We start from the raw sequence: 21,703 nt of genomic DNA on the forward strand, positions 1-21,703 counted from the left end.
CCTGGGAGCTGAGGCAGCTACAGAGGCTTTAGCACGGTCCTTGAAGGGGGTTGAGATGTCCTGGAGTTGCCCCAGGCCGGGCCTTTCCTGGGGTGAGCTCCAGGGGCCAAAGGAAGGACCCACAAGGGGCAGGAGTTTGTGATGAGCCCCATGTGCTGGTGTCCTTCCAGAATGGGGGACCAGCCTGCTGACCTTTCACTGCTCTGCCTATACGTGCACCCAGAGAGGGGGGCCACCTCCAGGAGCCCCACAGATGCCTCTTTCATGGGGGTTTCCCTGCAAGTATTCGTCTGTATCTTATTTGCAGGGACCTTCATTCATGTCTGCCCTGTTGTGCCCAGCAGGAGGCCTAGCTCAGAGCAGAGCCTACAAATGTCTGTTGCATGAACATGCAATTGAGGTAGGGAAGGTGGGCTCAGAGAAGAGCTAAAGAGAGACCAGCAGGCAAGGAGCCCCCGAGGAGCCCCTACAGGGAGCTGGGTAGCAGTGTCCACACAGGCCTTGGTCCCACCACCCTGGTCAGGGCTGGATGGCCCCCTCCCTAAAGGGGAGCAACCAGTCGTCCTTGGGGAGCCTGGTGTGCTGTCTGCACCTCTGCACCTCTGTCTGATGGGCATGGCTCCTGGCGGGGGGGCCTGCGTTTCCCATCCTACCCTCTGTCCCACACAAACCACACCATGTGCCTCTTTCCTGCTGTGATCTCTCTCCATGGCGCTCGCCATCATCCACCTTGCAGATTCCTTTCTAGCTGTCCTGTGTGCTGAATTCACTCCCCTGAAGGTTGGGTCCAGGAGGGCAGGGACCCTTCTGCCTCCTGCCACTGCCACCTGCTCAGTGCCCATGGGAGTGCCCCTCATGTACAGAGGAGGGGCTCAGATACTTGTAGAACAGCAACCAAGGCCCAGGCTCCAAAAGGCCAACCAGGGCTATACCTGGGCATTTCCCGGCAGTGCCAGGCAGCTGTTGGTGGGGGCGGGGCTGGCTTCCTGCCTCAGGCCCAGTGGCTCTTTGCAGGTCGCCCTCTCTTGCTGGGGGGTTCCCATGCCAGGAGTTGCATTCACCACTGCTCATTTATATGCTGGGAGGGGTGGTGGCTGCTGGACCTCTGGACGCTAAAGCAGGCGGGTGCCCTGGCATGGAAAGCCGTCTGCCTTCCAGGAGAATCGCTCTGGAGGGCAGAGAGGCCCGGACTCCATGAGGGGTTCACCTTAGGAAATGAGGCCCTTGGCACCCATAGACAGCAGCACCAGCTTCCCTTCCCTGCCTACTGGCCGGCCACTCCCTTCCCTCCATGCACGCGGCAGGCAGCTCCTTCTGAGGTGGCCATGTGGCCAGCTGCCAGCCCAGTGTGGAGCAAATGGGGGCCAACCCTCGCTTCCCTGAGGTCTGTGTTTAGAAAGAAGGCCAGTTGGGCAGGCTGCAGCCACAGGGCTCTTTCTGAAAGGCAGGACCAGCCTCAGACATGCAAGTTCCCTGCCTGGCCTGACCAGGCTGAGATCAATAGCCATTAGCTTTCAAGACATTACTCACAAAGAGCAATCCGGGTCTGATTTGGCTCTAGAAATACAGCCAAGGCCCCGGGGCGGGAGGACAGGGTGGCTGAGTGCCCAGCTTCTGGACAGGGGCAGCTCTGGTTGTCACCTGCTCATGGTGTGACCCAGGCAGGCACCTTGACCGCTCCCGGCCTCAGCCTCCACATCTGTGAGGTAGGCTGGGCAGAGGCCTGTTGTACCAGGCTGCTGTGGGCTGCATGAAATGAGGCTTTGGACAACTGGGTGGGAGTTGGTGACGCAGCCGGAAGACAGTCTGTTGGGGGGCGTGGGATAAGACACCAATTATGATAAATGCTGTGGAAAGAAAAATCCACCACCAGGGGCCAGCAGGCAGGGCGGGAAGGAACTTGTGACCACAGGTTTGAGTGAGAGGAGTGAGCCACACAGACACCAAATCTCCCTAGAAAATGCTTAAGGGAAGAGAACACAGATGTGAATAATCGCCCCCTTCACAACAAGATGGTGGAGGGCCGAGTTTGGGGATGTGGGTGGGAGGGGGAGAGAGGGCAGGAAAGAATGGGTTTTGTGGCCAGGATTTAGAGGGCGTCCCTCTCTGTGGGGGCCCGCTTGCAATCTTTCCTTAGAGCTCATCTCGCAGCCCCGGGAGCAGACCTGCAGGTGGGGGCCCTGCGGCACGGAGGGAGCCCAGAGCCTCTTGCAACGAGCTTGTCCCCATGGTGCCAGGGCAGGGCTTGGGCCAGGGAACTTGTGGGCACAGAAATGGCAGCCTTTGGCATGGGGTGGAGGGGTGAGGAGCAGGGCTGGTGCCATGAGGAGTTCACGGCCGCTGGACTCCCCTGAAGGTTGGGTCCAGGAGGGCAAGGACACTTCTGCCTGCTGCCACTGCCCCCTGACCAGTGCCCATGGGAGTGTCCCATGCACAGAGGAGGGGCTCAGATATTTGTAGAACAGTAACCAAGGCCCAGGCTCCAAAAGGCCAACCAGGGCTATACCTGGGCATTTCCTGGCAGTGCCAGGCAGCTGTTGGTGGGGGCGGGGCTGGCTTCCTACCTCAGACCCAGCGGCTCTTTGCAGGTCACCCTCTCTTGTGTGGGGGGGACTCCCATGCCAGGACTCTGCACAGCGGGGGCTCCCTGTGGTCCTGAAGGGTCATGACTCTGGGAGGGCTGCCCCGGGGAAAGAAGGATAGGTACAGGCAGAAGGCAAAGAGGCTCTGCCCGTTACCAGCGGTGCCTGGGGACAGAGGACACCTCTGGACTCCCTCACACTGGCGCTCTATTCCGGGCTTTTGCCAAAGGAGACTCTAGCAGCGTCAGGTCGTTGGACGAAGGGCTCCCCGGTAAGACACTGCAGGGAGGAGAGAGTGGCCCCACTGCCGGGCTCCTGCCTCAGGGTCCCCACTTCTCCTGTGCTCAAGAGCACAGTGACCCCTGACTTCCAATTCAAAATATCCCAGATCCCGGCCGCTTTCCAGAGTGAGGGTCTCTGAGCCCTGACACTCCCTCACCACCCTGGTACCAAGAAAAACGAGCCCCTCCTCAATAGCCATTGCTAATTACGTGGAACCCACAAGTTTTTCCTGGGCTGGGCCTGCCTCGTGCAAATCTATTCCTGTAGATCAGGGGCCCAGGGGAATTCACGTGAATTAACACCGTGACATGGAAAAATGCAAGGAAGATGTTAACCTCATTAAGTCAGTAGGAATCACTACCTCCCCCTAGACTCCTCTACCTGGAATTTCTGAATTGTTCTGTTTACTGAAAGCCAACAAAGCATACATCGTGAGATTGAGAAGGAACCCTGAGCATCTCTTCTGAATGGTGACACCTGTCCAGAGAGCAGAGAGCCCAGCCAGAGTTCTCCAAAGCGGAACTGGAAGGGGAGCTGCTACCATTCCGGGGTGCAGCTCTACAAGGCACGGCATAGCTTCAGTGCAAACACAGAATGATTTTCGCTCAAGGACAATCAGCAAACTGAGGCCCAAACAAGCAGCCCCTGGCTCCCTCAGCACGTGCTTCCTGCACAGACGTTTCAGACAAGACCAAACCTCCCTGACAGCGCTCTGGGCAAAACCGGAAAATGCTGAATCTTAATCAATGGTGAACACAGCGAGATACGAGCTAGACGCCCGTGTCTCCGGCAGATGGGAAAACAGTCAGCCTTGGGCAGGTCTGGGCTGTGAGCAGACTCAAGCGAGAGGTGCTGCCCGGCTGAAACCTGCCGCCCACCACCCCATCATCACGGTCATTCCAAGTTTACCTCAGGCTGGCTCTTTTTTAAGGTCTTCTGCTTTGCAAAAACACGGAGGGTCTAATTCCAGATCAGACAAAACCACCCCAAAATATCGTCTCCTCTGTTATTTTCATTCCCGCGGATGCGTGCCCCCAAGCGGCATCTCCCCTAGGAAGGTAGCGGCTGAAGGGAGGACTCACCTGCCTTCGTGGGGGCGTCTGCTCATTAAAAAGGCCACAGTCTGGTTTATTAGGGATCACCAGATGCTCTAAGGATCTGGCACAGCGGCTTTTTCATTAGGGAGTGTCACTGCAGGACGTCAGAAGCAATTGGTGAATGAGATGAGTCCCACCAGAGTCGAGTTTTGAGGCAGCGAGTCCATTAGTTCTATTAGGGCGTTTCCATCTCAGTGAAAGAGGCTGAATTATTCACGAGTGCCTCTTCCCCTGAAAGCTCGGGAAGTGCAGTTCCGTGCTGCAACCTGGCAAGGCCGACTCCCGGTGCGTGGGGTTGGGGTGCAGCCCAAGGTCGGGGGGAGGTCCTGCCCGTCCCTCGGGCCTACCCTTGCTGCCTCCACCATCCCCGCGTGCCAGAAACACAAACCTTTGGACCTACAGGTCGAAAGGGGCAGGCCTTGCTCTTTGGTATCTGAGTGTGGGACACAGAGCCTGTGGCTTCCGCATACCACTCAACTCTGAACTGTGTCTGCAGCAGGGGAGCTGGGGGCCCCGTCGTATGGGGCCACCACCCACAGCCAAGGGGGTCTGGAGAGGCCTCTGCTCAGCACACGCGGATGCTCCTCCTCTCCTCTGGGGATACACCCGAGACGGGCATATCTGATACTACCAGTAGCTATAAATGGCAGGAAGGCCCCAGAACCTGCTGTTTGGACTCCACACTGCCACTCGCTCCAGGCAGGGACACAGGAGCCCTTCTCCACGGCACATGTCCTGACCTGGGGTTTGGGAAATGCTTTGAGACTAGGCCAAACAAGGCTGAGCTCTGGGATGAGGCTAAGTGCTGAGCCCCAACCCCAGGGTCATGACCCCCAGGGTCAGTGCGTGTCACAGGATGCCAGCAAAGTCCCAGCGTGACATCATCTTCCGGCTGAGAAAGCGAGCCAGTGAATGTGGGATTTTGAATGGAGGCGGAACCGTCCCCCCATGATGAATGAGCAAACAGTGGTAGCTGCCATGGGGGAAGGTGGGGGACAGGAAATCAGTGCCCCAGTCGCAGTGTGGAAGGTAAATGAAGTGGGAGGCTGGGAGAGCACGTAGAGTCTGGAGGTGCCTGGCTGCGGGTGACTAGCTGCGAAGGCCTTGGCAATTGAAATGGTTTGTCCCCAAAGGCCCAAGCCCACTCTGTCAGTTCCCCACATGTCTCCCTGGTCGGGAGGGCCTGCGCCTCACTACTGGGTGGTAGCTGCAGCCTAACATGCTCCGAATGAGACCCTCTCCTTCCCTGGGTCCACTGCTCCTCTCTGTCCCTTTCTGTCTCAGCACCTGCCCATCAGTGGCCAAGCCCTGTGGACGTGGCTTCTGACGTCCTTTTTTCAGGCCCTGCACCCCTTCATTCTCTCTCTGTGCAGTTCCTGGAGCTCAGCCGTCCTGCACCTTTCCTGGGCACTGTCTGGTCTCCTTGCATTAGCCTCTCTCTTCTCTGTCTTACTCCCTGCTACCAGGCTTCCTTCCTAGAGCAGATCTGTGACCCCCGCCCTGCTCAAACACCATAGATGGCTCCCCAGTGCCCTCTGAGTGCATCTGTGCCCCGTTGCTAGGCATTCGAGGCCCCCCACCAACATCCACCTCTATAGCCAGCCTCTCTTTATTCTCCATCATGTCCCTGATGGCCCAGGCTGGGTAACTGTCACTTCCTGTTCTCTGTGCACACCTCTGAGCTGCGGCTCAGGCTGTTGTATCTACTGGAATATGCTTCCCAGCCTCTGCGTTGAATCCTGCCCAGCCTTCAAGGCCCAGATCCAAGCCCCTGCTGCCTTCTCCATGAAGTCTTCTTGGCTCTCAGCTGGCTGTGGCCCCTCCTTCCTTGGACCCCAAAGGCTCTTTGGGCTTCTCCTGTGACATGCTCTGCCTTCTGGAGATCATCAGAGCTATTTGAGACCTGGGGTACATGGAAGTATTGCTCCCAATCCTTCACCCCTCTCTGTACCCATGCCCTTTGCCATGTGACTTTATAGCTCCTCCCACTGGTGGGGGCAATATATTTCCAGCCCCTTGACTGTGGGCTGGTTCCTGAGACTTACTTTGGCCAAAAAGCACATGAGCAGAGGTGACAGCGCTCTGACCCCAACCATAGGCCGTAAGAGACCCTGCATGTTTCTGCTTTTCCTCTGGTACTTTTGCCATGGGAAGGACATGCCTGGGATAGGCCCCAGTTAAGCATGGGAAGATGGAGGACACGGGGATCCAACTTGCAGCTTGGAGACAAACCCAGCCAAGCCAGCTTAGATGAGCTGCCTGGTCAACCCGCAGACACGGGAGCAAGGAAGAGATGCTGATTGCTGCGTGGCACTGAGTTTTGGAGCTGTTTGTTATGCAGCATTTGGTGGACAGCTGATTGGCACAGTGTCCTATGTCGATTCCTTGCCTGGGAGCTGCATGGGGGCAGGGCACATGCCTTGAACGCCTCTGCCCTGTGAGAGGGCCAGGCCTAAGTAACTGAAAGAACCATCCAACAGTCATGTTTAGTGGTATGCTTGGTGTGATGAGGGTGCCCTACTAGGAGTGGCCCCCAGCCTGTTAACAAACAAAGACCCTAGCCCTTAGAGGTCATCTCCAGAGCCCCCACAACAGACACCCAAGTGACCCCCTGGAGATCCAACGGGTAGGATGGCCAGAGCCTGTGGGCACCAGAATTGGGGCTGAGAGCCTAGAGGGTAAGCTTCAGAGCTTCCCTTGGGGCCAGGAAGGCCACCTGGAAATGAAGGTTCTTATGCACAGCGTTCCCGAAGGGGGACAACATGTTGAGCCTGTGGGGTTTTGAGGGCCTTGAGTGGGCTGGAAGGCTCTCACTTGGTCACTGGACAATTTACTTGGCCCCTCCTAGGGGCAGGCCCTTGGAGCTGGATGGTCTGTACCTGTGGGGAGGCCTTTTGAGCTGGCAGGTCTGCACCTGGGATTTTCCTGCCTGCTCATCAGACCTCACCCCTTCCCTTCTGAGGACTGAGGCTGCTCCCGGCTCTCTGAGGATGCAGTTCAGGTACATGTTTTGTTTCACTGATGAAATCCCCTGGGATGAGCGGCATATGTTTGTTAGGATATGTTATACCATGTGTACATACATCACAATACAAACATTTCATCCAGGGAAAGCATTTGCAAGCCGGAGTTCAGATTTAACTATCTTAAGCGAAATCTTATCTACCAAAATTTCAGTAGGATCTAAGAGTTGGCCATGTCTTCAGAGCTCCCTGTAAGGAGCAGGACCTCCGAGGAGGCACTGAAGGCGTGGCACAGATCACTCTGAGCATCTAGGTCCACGGTCCCCATCAGAGGTGCTATGGCTGGCAATGCGGGGGGGGGGGGGCGGGCGGGGAGTGGGGGGGCGGGGAGAGAAAAGCTACATGGAAATACATTGCCACCTCCACGACCACTGCCTGGCACATTGGCAACGATCCCCAAAGCACTGTCACCAGATGTCCAGGTCCGAATAGAGAGACCTCCCGGCCTGACCGCCAAGATGCAGCAATGCATACCAGGGACCTGCTGCCAGAAGCCGTGCCAATTCCCCAAACAGTCCCAAGGCATGGGGAGGCTGCTGCCCACGGGCTCCAGGCAGCCCTGACATTTTACTTCCTAGGGTTGGAGGCTGCACCAAGAACATACATCCCCTGCCTTACAGGTGAGGGAGAGGCAGCCCAGAGGGAGGAACGGGTCTCCCCAAGAGCACCCTGCAGGGCCCTAAGCCTGGCATCTTGATGCCACATCCTGCTGGGGCACAGTCTCTCGCCAGGTGCCCGGTTTGTTAATTCACCAACAGAAAAACATATCAGAAAGATGTCACTGATCCACGTCATATCAGTACTGCACACCCCCAAGCAGGCATTAACCTTCAATGAGCCTGAGGAGCTCTGTGAGTTCCAGATCAGCTCAAACCCACAGGCAAAGGGGGAACGGATGGGCTCGCCACGTCCTGTACTCTGATAACGGAAGCAGCGCAAGTTGGCGACCACAGGAAGACATCTCCCTCACTGCCTGATGAGTGAAGCTTTAACGGTAGATTTGGCTGAGAGCTTGGCAGTCATCAAAAGCCCATTTGCTCAAATCAAAGCAAACTTCTGGCAGACCAACACATACAATTAACCTGACTTCACATTTTCCATCAGGACATTGCACAGCATCCTGTGGGTAGGCACAGAGGGTGATGAGCAGAGCCTGGGGGTCTCGGGGGCTTTGGCTTCAGAGAATACACCAGCACACCCTGCTCGGCAAGGGTGCAGTTCTCCCACCCACTCCCTGGCCTTCGGCTCGCTGGGTTTTAGGGAGAATGAAGACTCATTACCTGTAAAACTGGAGCTGTCTTTTGGGACTCCCATACCGAGTACTTCGGACAGCAATGGAGAAAAGAGAAAAAGGAGAAGGGGAGAGAAGAGAGAGAGTCCACAGTTGGCATCAACCCCAGCAGGTGCAGGTCAGAAAGAACCACCAACATCCCATGCCCCCAGGCCCTCACCAGTCGCCTGCTCAGGGCAGTCTCTGAGGATGCGCAGCCGGTGCCAAATGCTCTGCAGCAGCGCCACCCGGTGGCCACGGGGCAGAGACCCGGAGCCAGTTTCCTGGACACCAAGGGCTCCTTCCATGCCAGGCCCTATTTTCCGTGGTGAACCTCCGAGTGAGGGTTGGTTTGGATTGAACGTGCTTCAGGACTTGCTTTGCAATATGCTTGTGGGCAACGGCTGAAAACCCTCCAACCCAGACGTGCAGAGCACCCGCGTGCTGGCAAACCCGCACCTGCCCGCCTGGCTCTTCTTAGGACAGACACTGCCTTTCCCTGTGGCTGTCACAGACACGGGCTCTGGCTCAGGCCCCAGTGATTATCCGGAAAGGTCTGGCTTCCCAAGACTGATGGGCTGCTGGGGTACCGCCTGTGCCTGCGTCTTTCATGGGTTCTATGCTCTGTCCCCGCGTCTTTCATGGGTTCTATGCTCTGTCCCCAGAGGCTCAGCTCTCACTGAACGCCCTCTGCAGCTGTTGCTGATGTTCAGCGCTGTTTATGGTGCAGACAGAAACACCCAGGGCCGCAAGCGGAAGTGAGTTCCACAAGGAGGGGGTCAGGATGCCCCAGGAGCATTTGGCCGCCCCCACTCCCTCCAGTGTTGGGAAACCGGCAGACGTGGTTCCCCAAAGGCCTGCAAGGTCGTCATCCTCACTCAGGAGAAACTGGCAGGGCCACAGGGGCTGCGATATATAAAGTGGGAGGAACTGGATGCCGGGGTTGGCCGTGCACGCACTGTCCGGCCGCTCTGCTAACCTCAAACGAGATATTTCGGAAGGGTCAGGGACAAGAAAGGAGTCTACTCTGGCTCAAACGCCCTGGAAAAGTTTTGGTTTTTCTTTCCCACTTGGGTTTTTAAAGCCCCCGCTCCTTTCTTGGAGAAAATGCTCACCAGCGTGCACCTCGAAACCCCGTGGAAGGCAGAAGCCTGTGGGCCCTGCTTGGGCCCTTCCACCTCCAGAGGGGAGGACAGTGGCCTTGGGAACCCCTCCTTGAAGCAGCACTGACCCTGGGAGGGGGCCTGGGTGAGGGGGCAGGGGGTCACCTGTAGATCATCCCGGGGGAGCCCGTCTGCCGCAGCGAGAGCCGAGCCGGGGAGCCCGTCGTTGATTCTGGATACATGGAGCCAGGCTCACTTGTCCAGACCTGCTCGGTTTTTTACAGTGGGAAAATTCTGGAAGAAAAGCAAAATAAGGGAGGGGAAGAGGGTGGTGATTAAAAAAGATCAACCAGGTTTGGCCGGGAGACTCTGGGATCACAAAGGCTGAGGAGGCTGTCTGGGTTCAGGGCATCGGGGAGCCCCTCAGCAGAGAGACAGACAGACAGACAGACAGACAGACAGACAGACAGACAGACAGACAGACACACGGCAGGCAGGCAGGTCCACGGGCTCAGGAGGGGCTGGAGAGCAGGTGACTACTGTGAGAAGGGTTTCCACACTCCATCACTCCACACTCCCACCCTATATGTCGTGGAGGTCCTTCCACACCACCCCAACTGTTGTTCTGAAACTGTAGGTGTAGTTTCTGCTGCCCACATGGTGCAGAAGAGACCCCCCAGGGGGCATCTGTGTACTTTCTGAGCTCCTGACTGCACTGCTGTCCCCCAGGGTCATCGCTGACACTGTCCCTTGCCCTGACTCCAGCCCAGTGCAGCTTCCTGGTGCTGCCATTGAGCTCCTAAGTCAGGCAGCTTCTCAGATGCCACTGATGTCCCCAGCTCCTGGGATTCCTTCCCTTGGGCAGCCCCTGTCCTGGAGTGTGGGCTGCACCTAGCAAGTCGCTTCTAACCAGCAGAACATGGCAAAGATAATGGCAAGACTGTCACTTCTGTCTTGCTAGAGACTGTCCCTCCTGGCTCTAATGAACCAAGCTGTGGTGTTGGAGAGGCCCCTGGGGCAGGAACTGAGGGCAGCCTCGGGCCGACAGCTGGCGAGAAGCTGAGCCCTCAGCCCAACAGCCCAAAGAAAGGAGTCCTTCAAACGAACGAGGGAGCCTGGAAGTGGATCCTTTCCTACCAGAGGTTTCCAAGGTGAGCCCAGTCCTGGCAAGCACCTCGACTGCAGCTCAGGGGTCCCCAAACAGCAGACCCAGCCCTGCTCTGCCCCAATGCCTGACCCACAAGAACCAGATCTCACTCTGGGCAGTTGGAAGCTGCAGGGTTTGTGATGAGCTGTTACAGCAGCATTGATAATGAGTATGGCTGCCAATATCCAGCCGTCCACCCACCTCTCTGGCTGCCACCCTTGGGCTGAGCCACTGCTGTCTTTCACCTGAACCCCTGGGTCCCCTCCCAGCGGCTCCCCCCACCGCCTCCTGAAGCCTCTCAGCTCTGCACGCCTTCCTCCACCTGGCTGGCTGCTGGTTGGGGGCTTCTATTTCCAAAGTGAATCTGGTCCCATGCTCTTTCCTCCCACTCCGAGGCACTGCCCCCGCAGGCCCCTATGCTCTGTCGCCTGGCCCTCGGCCCAGGCCCCCGCCTTCCCAGCACGCTGAGCTCCCACTGTCTGCAGACGCTTGCACTTGCGGCTCCTCTCCTACTGGCTGCGCCCTCGCTGCAGTGCTTCTCAGCGCCACGAGCCCCGACTGTGGGGCTCAGGGGTCCCTGCTGCTCCCCGGCCGACACCACGCCCTTGCTGCAGTGCTTCTCAGCGCCACGAGCCCCGACTGTGGGGCTCAGGGGTCCCCGCTGCTCCCCAGCCGACACCACGCCCTTGCTGCCTGCACACGGGTCTGTGGTGCCCCAGTTCCCTCTCTGTGGGGGGTGTGTTCCAGGAGGGCAGTAGTTCTGCGGGTCTCACTCGCTGCTGCACCCCCATGCCTGGAACAGGGCTTGGCTTCTGGAAGGACAAATGAGCCCTGATCCAAAATCACGTGGTCCCACACCCACGGGCAAAGGGGTGGTCTGGGCTCAAAACAGCCCCGCCCATCCACAGCAACCATGAAGTTGGTGGGAAACCTGACACTTAGCCAAGTGGCTGATTGGCTTTGTTTTTCCCACTCTTTTTCCCCAGAACAGTGACCTCCCGTCACCAGGAAGCCGGCTTCCTCGGAAGAAATCAAAGTAAGGGAGGGGATTCCCAAACAACCTCTGTCCCTGGGGTCGAGGCAGCGCAGGTCTAGGTTCCCCTAATAACGGAGGTCTCCTCTGAGTGAGCGATGTGAGCACATGTGTAGACCTGCTGGTAAAATGGGACCAGCCTGGAATACCAGCACTTAGGGAGGCCGAGGCAGGAGGATCGCTTGAGCACAGGAGTTTGAGACCAGCCTGGGCAACACAGAGACATTTGTTTTGTAGAGACCCAATCTCTACAAAAAAATTAAAAAATAAAAAAATTAGCTGGGCATGGTGATGCATGTCTGTAATCCCAGCTACTCGGGAGGCTGAGGTGGGAGGATTGCTTGAGCCTGGGAGATTGAGGCTGCAGTGCGCCATGATCGTGCCACTGCACTCCAGCCTGGGTGATGGAGCAAGATCCTGTTTCAAGTAAACCAAAATGAAAACCAAAAACAAGGACAGAAGATGCAGAGAAGATCCAGCACTATGCTAACCTCAGAGGAAGTGGTGGGGCTTGGTGACGATCCCCTGGAGTTTTATTCTTAAAGACCCTCATTTGGGCCAGGCATGGTGGATCACACCTGTAATCCCAGAACTTTGGGAGGCCGAGGTGGGCGGATCATGAGGTCAGGAGATCGAGACCATCCTGGCTAACACAGTGAAACCCCGTCTCTACTAAAAAATACAAAAAAATTAGCTGGGTGTGATGGCGGGCGCCTGTAGTCCCAGCTACTTGGGAGGGTGAGGCAGGAGAATGGCGTGAACCCGCGAGACGGAGCTTGCAGTGAGCCGAGTTCGCGCCACTGCACTCCAGCCTGGGTGACAGAGCGAGACCCCGCCTCAAAAAAAAAAAAAACAAAAACCCAAAAGACCCTCATTCAGGCCAGGCACGATGGATCATGCCTGTAATCCCAGAACTTTGGGAGGCCAAGGCTGGTTACCTGGCTTTGGGGTGATTGAATCCCTGCAGCACTGGGGGGCTGGAGGGGCCTCAAAGGCAGCCTCTCTTTGAGCCCATTAGCAGCTCACGCATTTTGCTCTTAGATGACTCAGAGGCAGGAAATCAAATCATCTCACTAAAGTCGTTAAAAAACTGTCGTTAAACTCCTAAAGATGCTGTGCTTTCGATCGGAGGACAGTGCATTTCTTCTTGCATGGAACACTGGCTGAGCCCTGCTGCTGTGGGAGGCTCCCCTACAAGCAATGGAGTTCCTGCCCCCAGGCTCCCCTGAGTAGCTGAGGGACGTGGACAGGAAACCAGGGCTGCAGAGTGGAGGGTTCTGCTGAAAGCAGAGTCGTCACCACAGCCCGTCCCCAGGGAGCCCTCCCATGGATGCTGCATAAGCAAACATGGCCCACGGGAGGCAGGATGTCCTCACACAGCCTTGCAGAAGGGGATGGGGGCTGGGATGCCTGTGCCTTTAACAGGGCGTGTAGCCCACCCCACACTTCACTCTCTCTTGGGTCTAGGTGCTGAGCTAACTTCCAGAATTCCGGAATCACAAACTCAACTTGGGTTGGAAAACAGTGCAGGGACTGAGTCACTGGTTCCATGAACATAGGGTGGGGTCCAAGAATCTGCATTTCCCACAAGTTCCAGGTAACGCTGATGCTGCAGGCCCAGGGTCCATGCTTTGAAGACCCCTGGCCTGGAGGCGAGGTTGAGGGCCAGGAGTCTAAGCAGGCCAGAGCCAGCCTGCTGCCTATTTTTGTAAATAAAGTTTCATTAGAACACCTCCATGCCTGTTTGTTTACGAATCCTCTCAGGCTGCTTCTGGGCTCCAAGGGCAGGGCTGAGGAGCTGCAACAGAGACTGGCTGGCTGGCAAAGCCTAGATTATTTACTATCTGGTCCTTTACAGAAAGAGTCTATGGGCACCTGCTCTAAGCCATCCTCTCTCCCAGGTTCAGGGGACACCTCGCTGCTCCTCCCTTCCCACCCCATCCTCAGCTGCCACTGCTGCTTCCCAGACCCGTGAGAAAACACAAGCAATCAGAAGCCACCTTCCCCACACAGGGACACGATCTGTGCTCAAAGCCACCTGCCTTCCCTCCTGTGGCTACCCAGTGAACCGGCCCCACAGTGTCCACAGCCACGTAGCCGTCCCCAGCCCCACACTCACTCAAGGGCATCCCAAGCCCATTCCTCCTTCTTCAGGACACACTGCCAGCTGAACCCAATGAGTTATTATTTCTCTCATCTCCAAAGAAAACAAAAAACACAGTTTCTTTTTTCTTTTTTTGAGACAGAGTCTCACTCTGTCACCCAGGCTGGAGTACAGTGGCGCAATCTCAGCTCACTGCAACCTCCGCCTCCTGGGTTCAAGCGATTCTCATGCCTCAGCCTCCCAAATGGCTGGGATTACAGACGTGCACCACCATGCCTGGCTAACTTTTGTATTTTTAGTAGAGACGGAGTTTCACCATGTTGGCCAGGCTGGTCTCCAACTCCTGGCCTCAAGTGATCCGCCCGCCTCCGCCTCCCTAAATGCTGGGATTACAGATGTGAGCCACCTCACTTGGCCTAAAAAAGCAGTTTCTTAGACCCACTTTCTTCTCCACTGTTTCTCGCCTTCCATTCACAAGAAAATTCCTCAAAAAGTTTTCCTTCACTTATCTGCGATTCCTCTTCTTCTTCCGGCTCATAAACCAACTCCAATCAGCCTCTGCCCTCACCACTCCGTGGAAACTGCACTTGCCAAGGTTGCGGTGACCTCTTCGTTGCTAGGTCCAGCGGTGCCCATCGTATCAGGGTGACAGAGGTGCTGCCTGCGGTTTCCCCAGCTCCCAGGACTCCAAGCTCCCCTCTCATCCCTCCAGCCACTCCTCCTCAGTCTCCTGGGCTTCTTCCTGCTCATCGCTGTCCTCCAGTGGCTGCCCTTGCTCAGCCCTTGAATATATTCTTTTCCAACCCCACAAAGCCTCTCAGATTTCCACCCATCTCGTGGCTCTGAACCCCGTCCCCATGCTGCAGACCCCACCCCCTCTACCACTCCCCTGAACCCCAGAGCTGTTTATTTCCTGCCTGTGTGGCTCAGCTATGAGGGTGGGGAACGTGTGCCTCGGATTCCTGGGTCAGACACTGAGCTCCTGACTGCCCTCACCCCCAGCCCAGTTCTTCCCAGGGTGGCCCCAGATGAGTAAAGAGCTCCCCACCCTCCCAGGTGTCAGTCCCACTCCCGGGAGTCACCCCGACTCCTCCCTTCCTCCCATGTCCCGCCTCCCACATCCAATCCATCCCTGGGCCAGGGGCCCCGTGACTCTCCCTGTCTCCTCTCCTGCCCAGCTGCCACCGGCTCTCATGCTGCTCCTCACAGCGTTCCCTGCGCCCACCTCCACCCCTGCCGGCAGACTCTACGCGGCCAGGGTGATCCTCCCAGAACATAAGTCAGATTATGTCATTGCTTCACTCCAAACCTTCCAATGGCTTCCATTCCACTCAGAGCCAAAGTCCAATCTCAACAGTGGGTCCACAACCTTTCTAGCCACATCCCCCGCCGAGCCCCTCACACACTGGCCCCTGCCACACTGGCTCCCTGGGGGTCTGTGAACCCAGCAGACAGACTCACTCCCACCTCAGGGCTTCATGCACTCCTCCTCCTCCGGCCCGAATTCAACTTCTGACCACCATGGTCTGCCTGAGCATGCTCCCACGTTTGCCTCTTTATGCCAAGGTCACCTTCTCATGGAGGTCTTCCCTGGACACCTCCCTTACATCACAGTCCCCGTCTCCCCCACACTCCCTGGTCCCTCCCCTGGGCTGTTTCTCCCCAGTGCCTGTCACCTGCTCACACGCCTTCTCCTCCACCTACTCGTCTCGCTTATGCTGTCTGCCCACCAAGATGCCGGCTCCGGGAAAGCAGGGAGTTTTGTCTGCTGGTTCCCAGCTGTGCCTGGCACCTAGTAGACATGGAACAGATATTTGTTGAGTGAATGAATGAGTGGATGGATGCCTCTGTGACCCAGCCTGCTGAAGGCCAGAGGAGAGAGAGCACTGGAGAGGCAGCCGGGGCTCGCAGTCCGCGTTACTGCAGGTAGCACAGCCCATGGCGCTGGGGACAGGGCTCGCGTGTGGAATAAGGGCAGCTTTCTCCGGAGGGTGCAATGCCCGCTGTGTCCAGTGGGGGTGCTCAGGGCAGCTACAGGTGCAGGGACAAGCGGCATCACTGGCCACTCAGGGAGGCGTCCCTGGGAGACCACCTGTCCCACTCCCCACCCCTCTGGACTCTGAGAAGTGTTGACCCGAGGTCAGGCTGTATCTGTGCCGGCAGCCAGCTCTCCAGCCTGCAGCCACGGACGGGAACTGTACACCGTTTGATGACCACATTACAAGGAACTGCAGGCCATCAACACAGCCTCTGTTTCATTCCTCCCCAGGGTCCCAGCAGCCCAGTCCACCACCTTTGCCACCTCCCAGGGGAGGAGGGGTTGGTGAGATTTCCCCACAGCCCCTGCTTTGCATTTCAGGACGCAAGACACACAGGCAGAGCCGACTGGCCCAGAGTCCACCTTGTCGAGCTGCAGACACCACTGTCCAATCAGGAGCGACTGCATCTGCCAAGGAGCCAATCCCTGTGGAGCCAACATCCTAAAGGGGATGCCGTGAGTTCCAGGCTGGCACAGTGGCTCCTTCAGCGCAGAGGGAGGCAGGCACAGCTAAGCTGGGTGGCCCCGGGATCCCTGACACCTCCGGGACTTGGGAGAACAGGCTTCAGAAACCGTTTGCCAACACACCAGACCCAAGAGGGGAGCCTAGCAGCTGACGGGGTGCAGGGCCCAGGGTCCAAGCAGAGAGCCCACAGGCTAGGTCCCTCCCATCAGCTCCACTTCCACTTGGTCTGCATGTGACCTGGAGCAAATCTTCCGGATTTAGATTTGGAGAAACTGAAGCATGGAGCATTTAGAAAGGCCTGCCCAACTTCTCACGGAGCAATGAGAAGCAAGATGTGAAAATGCTTGGAGCCCAGGAAGGAATCTGGTCATTAAATCCTAGCTCTTTCCCTTTACGTGGTTGGCTGACAAGGACAGGGGACCCAGGAAGGTCGGTAGGCTCTCTCTATGGGCATTTTCTTTCTTCCTACCAACTCACTACTTTGAAAACTTTCAAACCTCATAAAAGTGGAAATAATTAGAATAGCAATAAATACCCATATACACTTCATCCCAATCATACACCAATTGTTTACCTCTTGTCTCACTTGTATGCATTCCCGCTCCTCTCTTCCCCTTTTCCTCTCTCCACACACATATGTACACACATGCACATGCATACATGCACAGGCACACACCTACATATGCACAGGCACACACACACCCACCCACATGCACAGACATGCACACATACAGGCACATATGCAATGCACACATACGCACACATATGCACACACACACATGCACAATACAGGCACACATGCAATGCACACACGCACACACACCCACATGCCCACACATGCACATGCACACAGGCACACACACACACAAACACGCACACGCACACCCACATGCACACATGCGCACACACCCACATGCACACACATGCACATACACGCAGGCACGCACACGCACACCCACATGCACACATGCGCACACACCCACATGCACACACACACATGCACAATACAGGCCCACATGCAATGCACACACACATATGCACACATGCACACACACCCACATGCCCACACACGCACATGCACACAGGCGCACACACACAAACACGCACACGCACACCCACATGCACACATGCGCACACACCCACACGCACACACATGCACATGCACACAGGCACACACACATACACACACGCACACCCACATGCACACATGCGCACACACCCACATGCACACACATGCACATGCACACAGGCACACACACACGCACACGCACACCCACATGCACACATGCACACACACCCACATGCGCACACACACATGCACAATACAGGCACACATGCAATGCACACACATATGCACACATGCACACACACGCACATGCACACAGGCGCACACACGCATACACGCACACCCACATGCACACATGCGCACACACCCACATGCACACACACGCACATGCACACACACACTTTTCTCCAAACTGTTTGAAAGTGCATAGCAATCCCTTGAGCTCCACCCCTCAATACCTCAGCACTCATCTGAGAATTTTGTCTTAACCACGGCACCAGCATTGTACCTAAGATACTTAGTTCAATATCGCCTGATCCTCTATTAGGTGTTCCCAATTATTCCAAAAATAACTCCTACAGCTTTACAAAAATCTGGGATCCATTCAAGGCTCACAAATGGCATTGGTTATTTCTCTCTCATCTCTCTCAATCTGGAGGCAACCCCCCCTATTTTTCATTTTTGTTTTTTATGACATTGACCTTTTTTGAAACGTTTAGGTCATCTGTCCTGCTGACAGTCCCTCGCTTTGGATTTGTCTGACTGTAGCTTCAGGATTCAATTTAGCTGAACCTTTTTGGGGAGGTCTTTTCCTTTTCATGCGTCCAGGCAGGGGCGAACAAGCGAGTTTGCCCATCGAGGGCAAGACCAAGTCTGGCCATTTGGTTAAGGTGGTGTCTGCCAGGGCATAGCTCTTTCTTTTCTTCTCTTTTTCCTTCCTTCTTTCCTTCCTTCCTTCCTTCCTCTTCCTTCCTTTTCTTTCTTTCTCTTTCTTTCTTGCTTGCTTTCTTGCTTTCTCTCTCTCTCTCTTTTTTTTTTTGACAGAGTCTCGGTCTGTTGCCAGGCTGGACTGCAGTGGCATGATCTTGGCTCACTGCAACCTCTGCCTCCTGGGTTCAAGTGATTCTACTGCCTCAGCCTCCCAAGTAGCTGGGACTACAGGCGCGTGCCACCATGCCCAGCTAATTTTTGTATTTTTAGTAGACACGGTTTCACCATGTTGGCCAGGATGGTCTCCATCTCTTGACCTCGTGATCCGCCTGCCTTGGCCTCCCCAAGTGCTGGGATTACAGGTGTGAGCCACCGCAACCGGCAACAGCTCTTTCTTTTTTTCATGATTAGCCAGGAATCACAGGGAAGGTTCTTGAAGGCTGTGTGAATATTCGGTTCCCCTATGACCCCTCAGTGGAGGTGTTTTCTCAACTGCAGTTTTTCTAGAAAGGCCAAGTATGTTGCCAGTTTGAGCTCTGAATGCAAGAGTTGGTGAGAGGACAGGAAGCCAAGTTTGTTTCAACACAGAAAGGGATCCTGGGGGTCTTGAACTGTCATCAAAGCCATAGCCCCAGGAAGGCATTGCTGGTGAGACTCTTTCAGGGACTGATGGAAGGCCCATAGTGCCCCTTTATGGGACTCTGGCTCCTGGGGCAAGCCTGAGTCATGAGATTTAGGGCTGGCAGTTTCCTCTCCACACTGCCCCATGCCCCTCTCTCTTTCTTTCTTTTTTTGAGACAGGGTCTTGCTTTGTTCCCCAGGCTGGAGTGCAGTGGCATGATCACGGCTCACTGCAGCCCTGACCTATGGGGCTCAAGGGATCCTTCCACCTCAGCCTCCCAATTAGCTGGGATCAGAGATGTGCACCACCCAGCCTGGCTAATTTTTTTTTTTTTTTAATAGAGATGAGGCCTTACTCTGCAGCCCAGGCTGGTCTCAAACTCCTGGGCTCAAGCCATCCTCCCGCCTCAGTCTCCCAAAGGGTTGGGATTACAGGCGTGAGCCACTGCACCCGGCCAGGGCTGGCAGATTTTTGGAAAAGGTGGACCCATACATAATTCTAGGCAAGGACACACAAGGAAGAGCAGCCCCAGACTAAATGGATAAATGGAGCAAAACTCCCTGGGGCACAGCCAACCAAGGCGAGGGCCTCTCTTGGAGCCTCAGTTTTCTCATCTGCAGAATGGGGGGCCTGGGACCACAATTTCTCTGTTGGAGTTAATGGTAAATGACTATTATATTGGGCGCAAATGTGCCCTGGGAGGTCTGAGTAGGAGCTTTGGGGGCACTGTCTCTGATTCCTTCAACCTCAGCGTCAAAGGGAATCTGTACCCTGTCGGAGCCACCTGAGCTGCTTGCATGAGATGGGAAGAAGTCAGGGCACCCAGGTGAGAGAAGGAAATAAATGAATGGCTTAAGCCAAGAAACCACAAGGAAAGGTCAGGACTGAGCCCAGGAGTCAAGGACAGAGACACAAAATAATAGAACACACTTTCTGATTTGACCTGGTGTGGGGACAACCTGTTATGGTTACCCACATGTTCTGGTTGACGGAGCTGGCACCTGATTTGCATAGGGAGGGCATAACGATATGGGAGATGGAGTTACTGACACCCAATGCCTCACTTCTCCCAGCATCCATGTCCTTTGCTGTGTGACTTTGCTGCCTCTCCCAACACACACACACACACCCCTACACATACAAACATACCTATTCACATACATACACACACCTACACATATATACACACACCTACACACACATACACACACATATACTTACACATACACACATAAACACACACCTACACACCTACACACATATACACACATACACACACATCTACACACACATAAACATACACACACATAAACATACACATACCTACACACATACACACACACAAACACACATACACACACCCCTATACACATACATACATATACACATACCTACACACATACACATACCTACACACATACACAGATACATACACATACAAACATACCTACACACATACACACATAGACATACACATACACACATATGTACACACACATACACACACATATGCACAGACACACGTACATACGCACATACACACACACACACACACGTTGGGATGAATTCCTAGCCTTGTGCTCCTGTGCAACCATGTGACTTGCTTTGGCCACCAGCAGGTGATCAGATGTCTCAGTCACAGGAGACTTGCCCCTGAACCTCTGCCATCATCATGGGACATGCACGCCCCAGTCCACCCTGCTACATATGCAAGAGCCACCCCACCTGGACCAGGCAACCCCAGCTTCTCTGTGACATGGAACCAGCTGCTCCATGAGTGCATGATAAATAAATGCTCGCTGTAGCCACCAGCAGCATCATTATACAGAATTCATCTTAGCGCTTAACCCCAGGGCTCCAGGGAGCAAGTTCTGCTTTGATTTAATCTCCAGGGTCATACTTATAAACACTGAATTATAAATCCAGTGGGTACCTGGAAACCTACTTCCAGTTTCTGCAAAAGACATTATCTGTCTCTTTATTGCAGATTCTGGAGTACAAAAAATTTGAGCTGGCCGGAACCTTCCTTTAGTGAGAAGTCTTGATCCAAAGTCAGTACTTTGAGGCTGGAGAGGATCTCTCTCTAAGCTGAAATCTTGCTAGTGCTGACTGCACATGCTCCGATCTTCTTTGGGAGCTGGTTGATGACACTATTCCATCCCCTTTGGGTGACCTGAGGCGATCAGTCTGGGTTCCTGGGAAGGAGGTTAGGCCCAGTCAGTGGTTCGGATCTGGGCTTTGGAGTTGGCGCTGGCTCTGCCATGTGCTGGTCTATGACCTTGGGCAATTCTCTCAGCCTTCCCTGTGTCAGTTTCTCCATCTGGTAAAATGGGATGATAACGAGGGAGGACTCAGTGTGCTAACAGGTAGGGGTGTGCAGCAGGGGCTGCAGGAGCTGTGCCCCGCCCTGGTGTCACATCAGGCAGAGGTGCAGGGAAGGCTCTGGCCCCAGGTCTGGGTATGACTCCTCGGGAGTCACTGACCACAGCTGCTTCCTGGACATCTGTGCCATCTGCATGAAGGCAGGTGAAGCTGCTCTTGTACATCCTGGGCAGCGGTCTTACCAACAAAATTGGTGTTTGAGGGTCCTTGGCCTTGTTACAGCACCTGCTCTACTGGCTGCTGGTCTCCTTGGCTGTCAGGAGGCTTCTCTGTCTTTTCCACTTTCCCAGAAAAGGCTCATCTTTTTTTTTTTTTTTTGAGATGGAGTCTCTTCAGTCGCCCGGGCTGGAGTGCAATGGCGCGATCTCGGCTCACTGCAGCCTCTGCCTCCTGGGTTCAAGCAGGTCTCCTGCCTCAGCCTTCCGAGTAGCTCGGACTACAGGCACATGCTGCCATGCCCAGCTAATTTTTTTGTATTTGTTAGTAGAGACAGGGTTTCACTATATTGGCCAGGATGGTCTTGATCTCCTGACCTTGTGATCCACTCGCCTGGGCCTC

The 21,703-nt window shown here is 55.3% G+C and overlaps 1 protein-coding gene across 11 annotated transcripts in view; it reads right to left on the reverse strand.

Moving 5' to 3' along the window:
- KCNAB2 (potassium voltage-gated channel subfamily A regulatory beta subunit 2) overlaps positions 1-21,703 on the reverse strand; it is a 109,193-nt gene that overhangs the window by 51,505 nt on the left and 35,985 nt on the right. For 6 of the 11 annotated variants that reach the window (XM_055383010.2, XM_055382994.2, XM_031012816.3 and 3 more), the window contains exons 2-3: positions 9,523-9,651; positions 8,265-8,306 (exon numbers count right to left, since the gene is read on the reverse strand). In XM_055383010.2, coding sequence (XP_055238985.1) covers positions 8,265-8,306; positions 9,523-9,599 — 119 coding nt within the window. In that variant the 5' untranslated portion in view covers positions 9,600-9,651. Of the gene's footprint in view, positions 1-8,264; positions 8,307-9,522; positions 9,652-15,317; positions 15,561-21,703 lie in introns of those variants that run through there. The other 5 variants (XM_055383017.2, XM_055382998.2, XM_063703270.1 and 2 more) reach the window with 2 other exon arrangements.

This window comes from Gorilla gorilla, chromosome 1 (genome assembly GCF_029281585.2).
Source record: "Gorilla gorilla gorilla isolate KB3781 chromosome 1, NHGRI_mGorGor1-v2.1_pri, whole genome shotgun sequence".
NCBI lineage: Eukaryota > Metazoa > Chordata > Mammalia > Primates > Hominidae > Gorilla > Gorilla gorilla.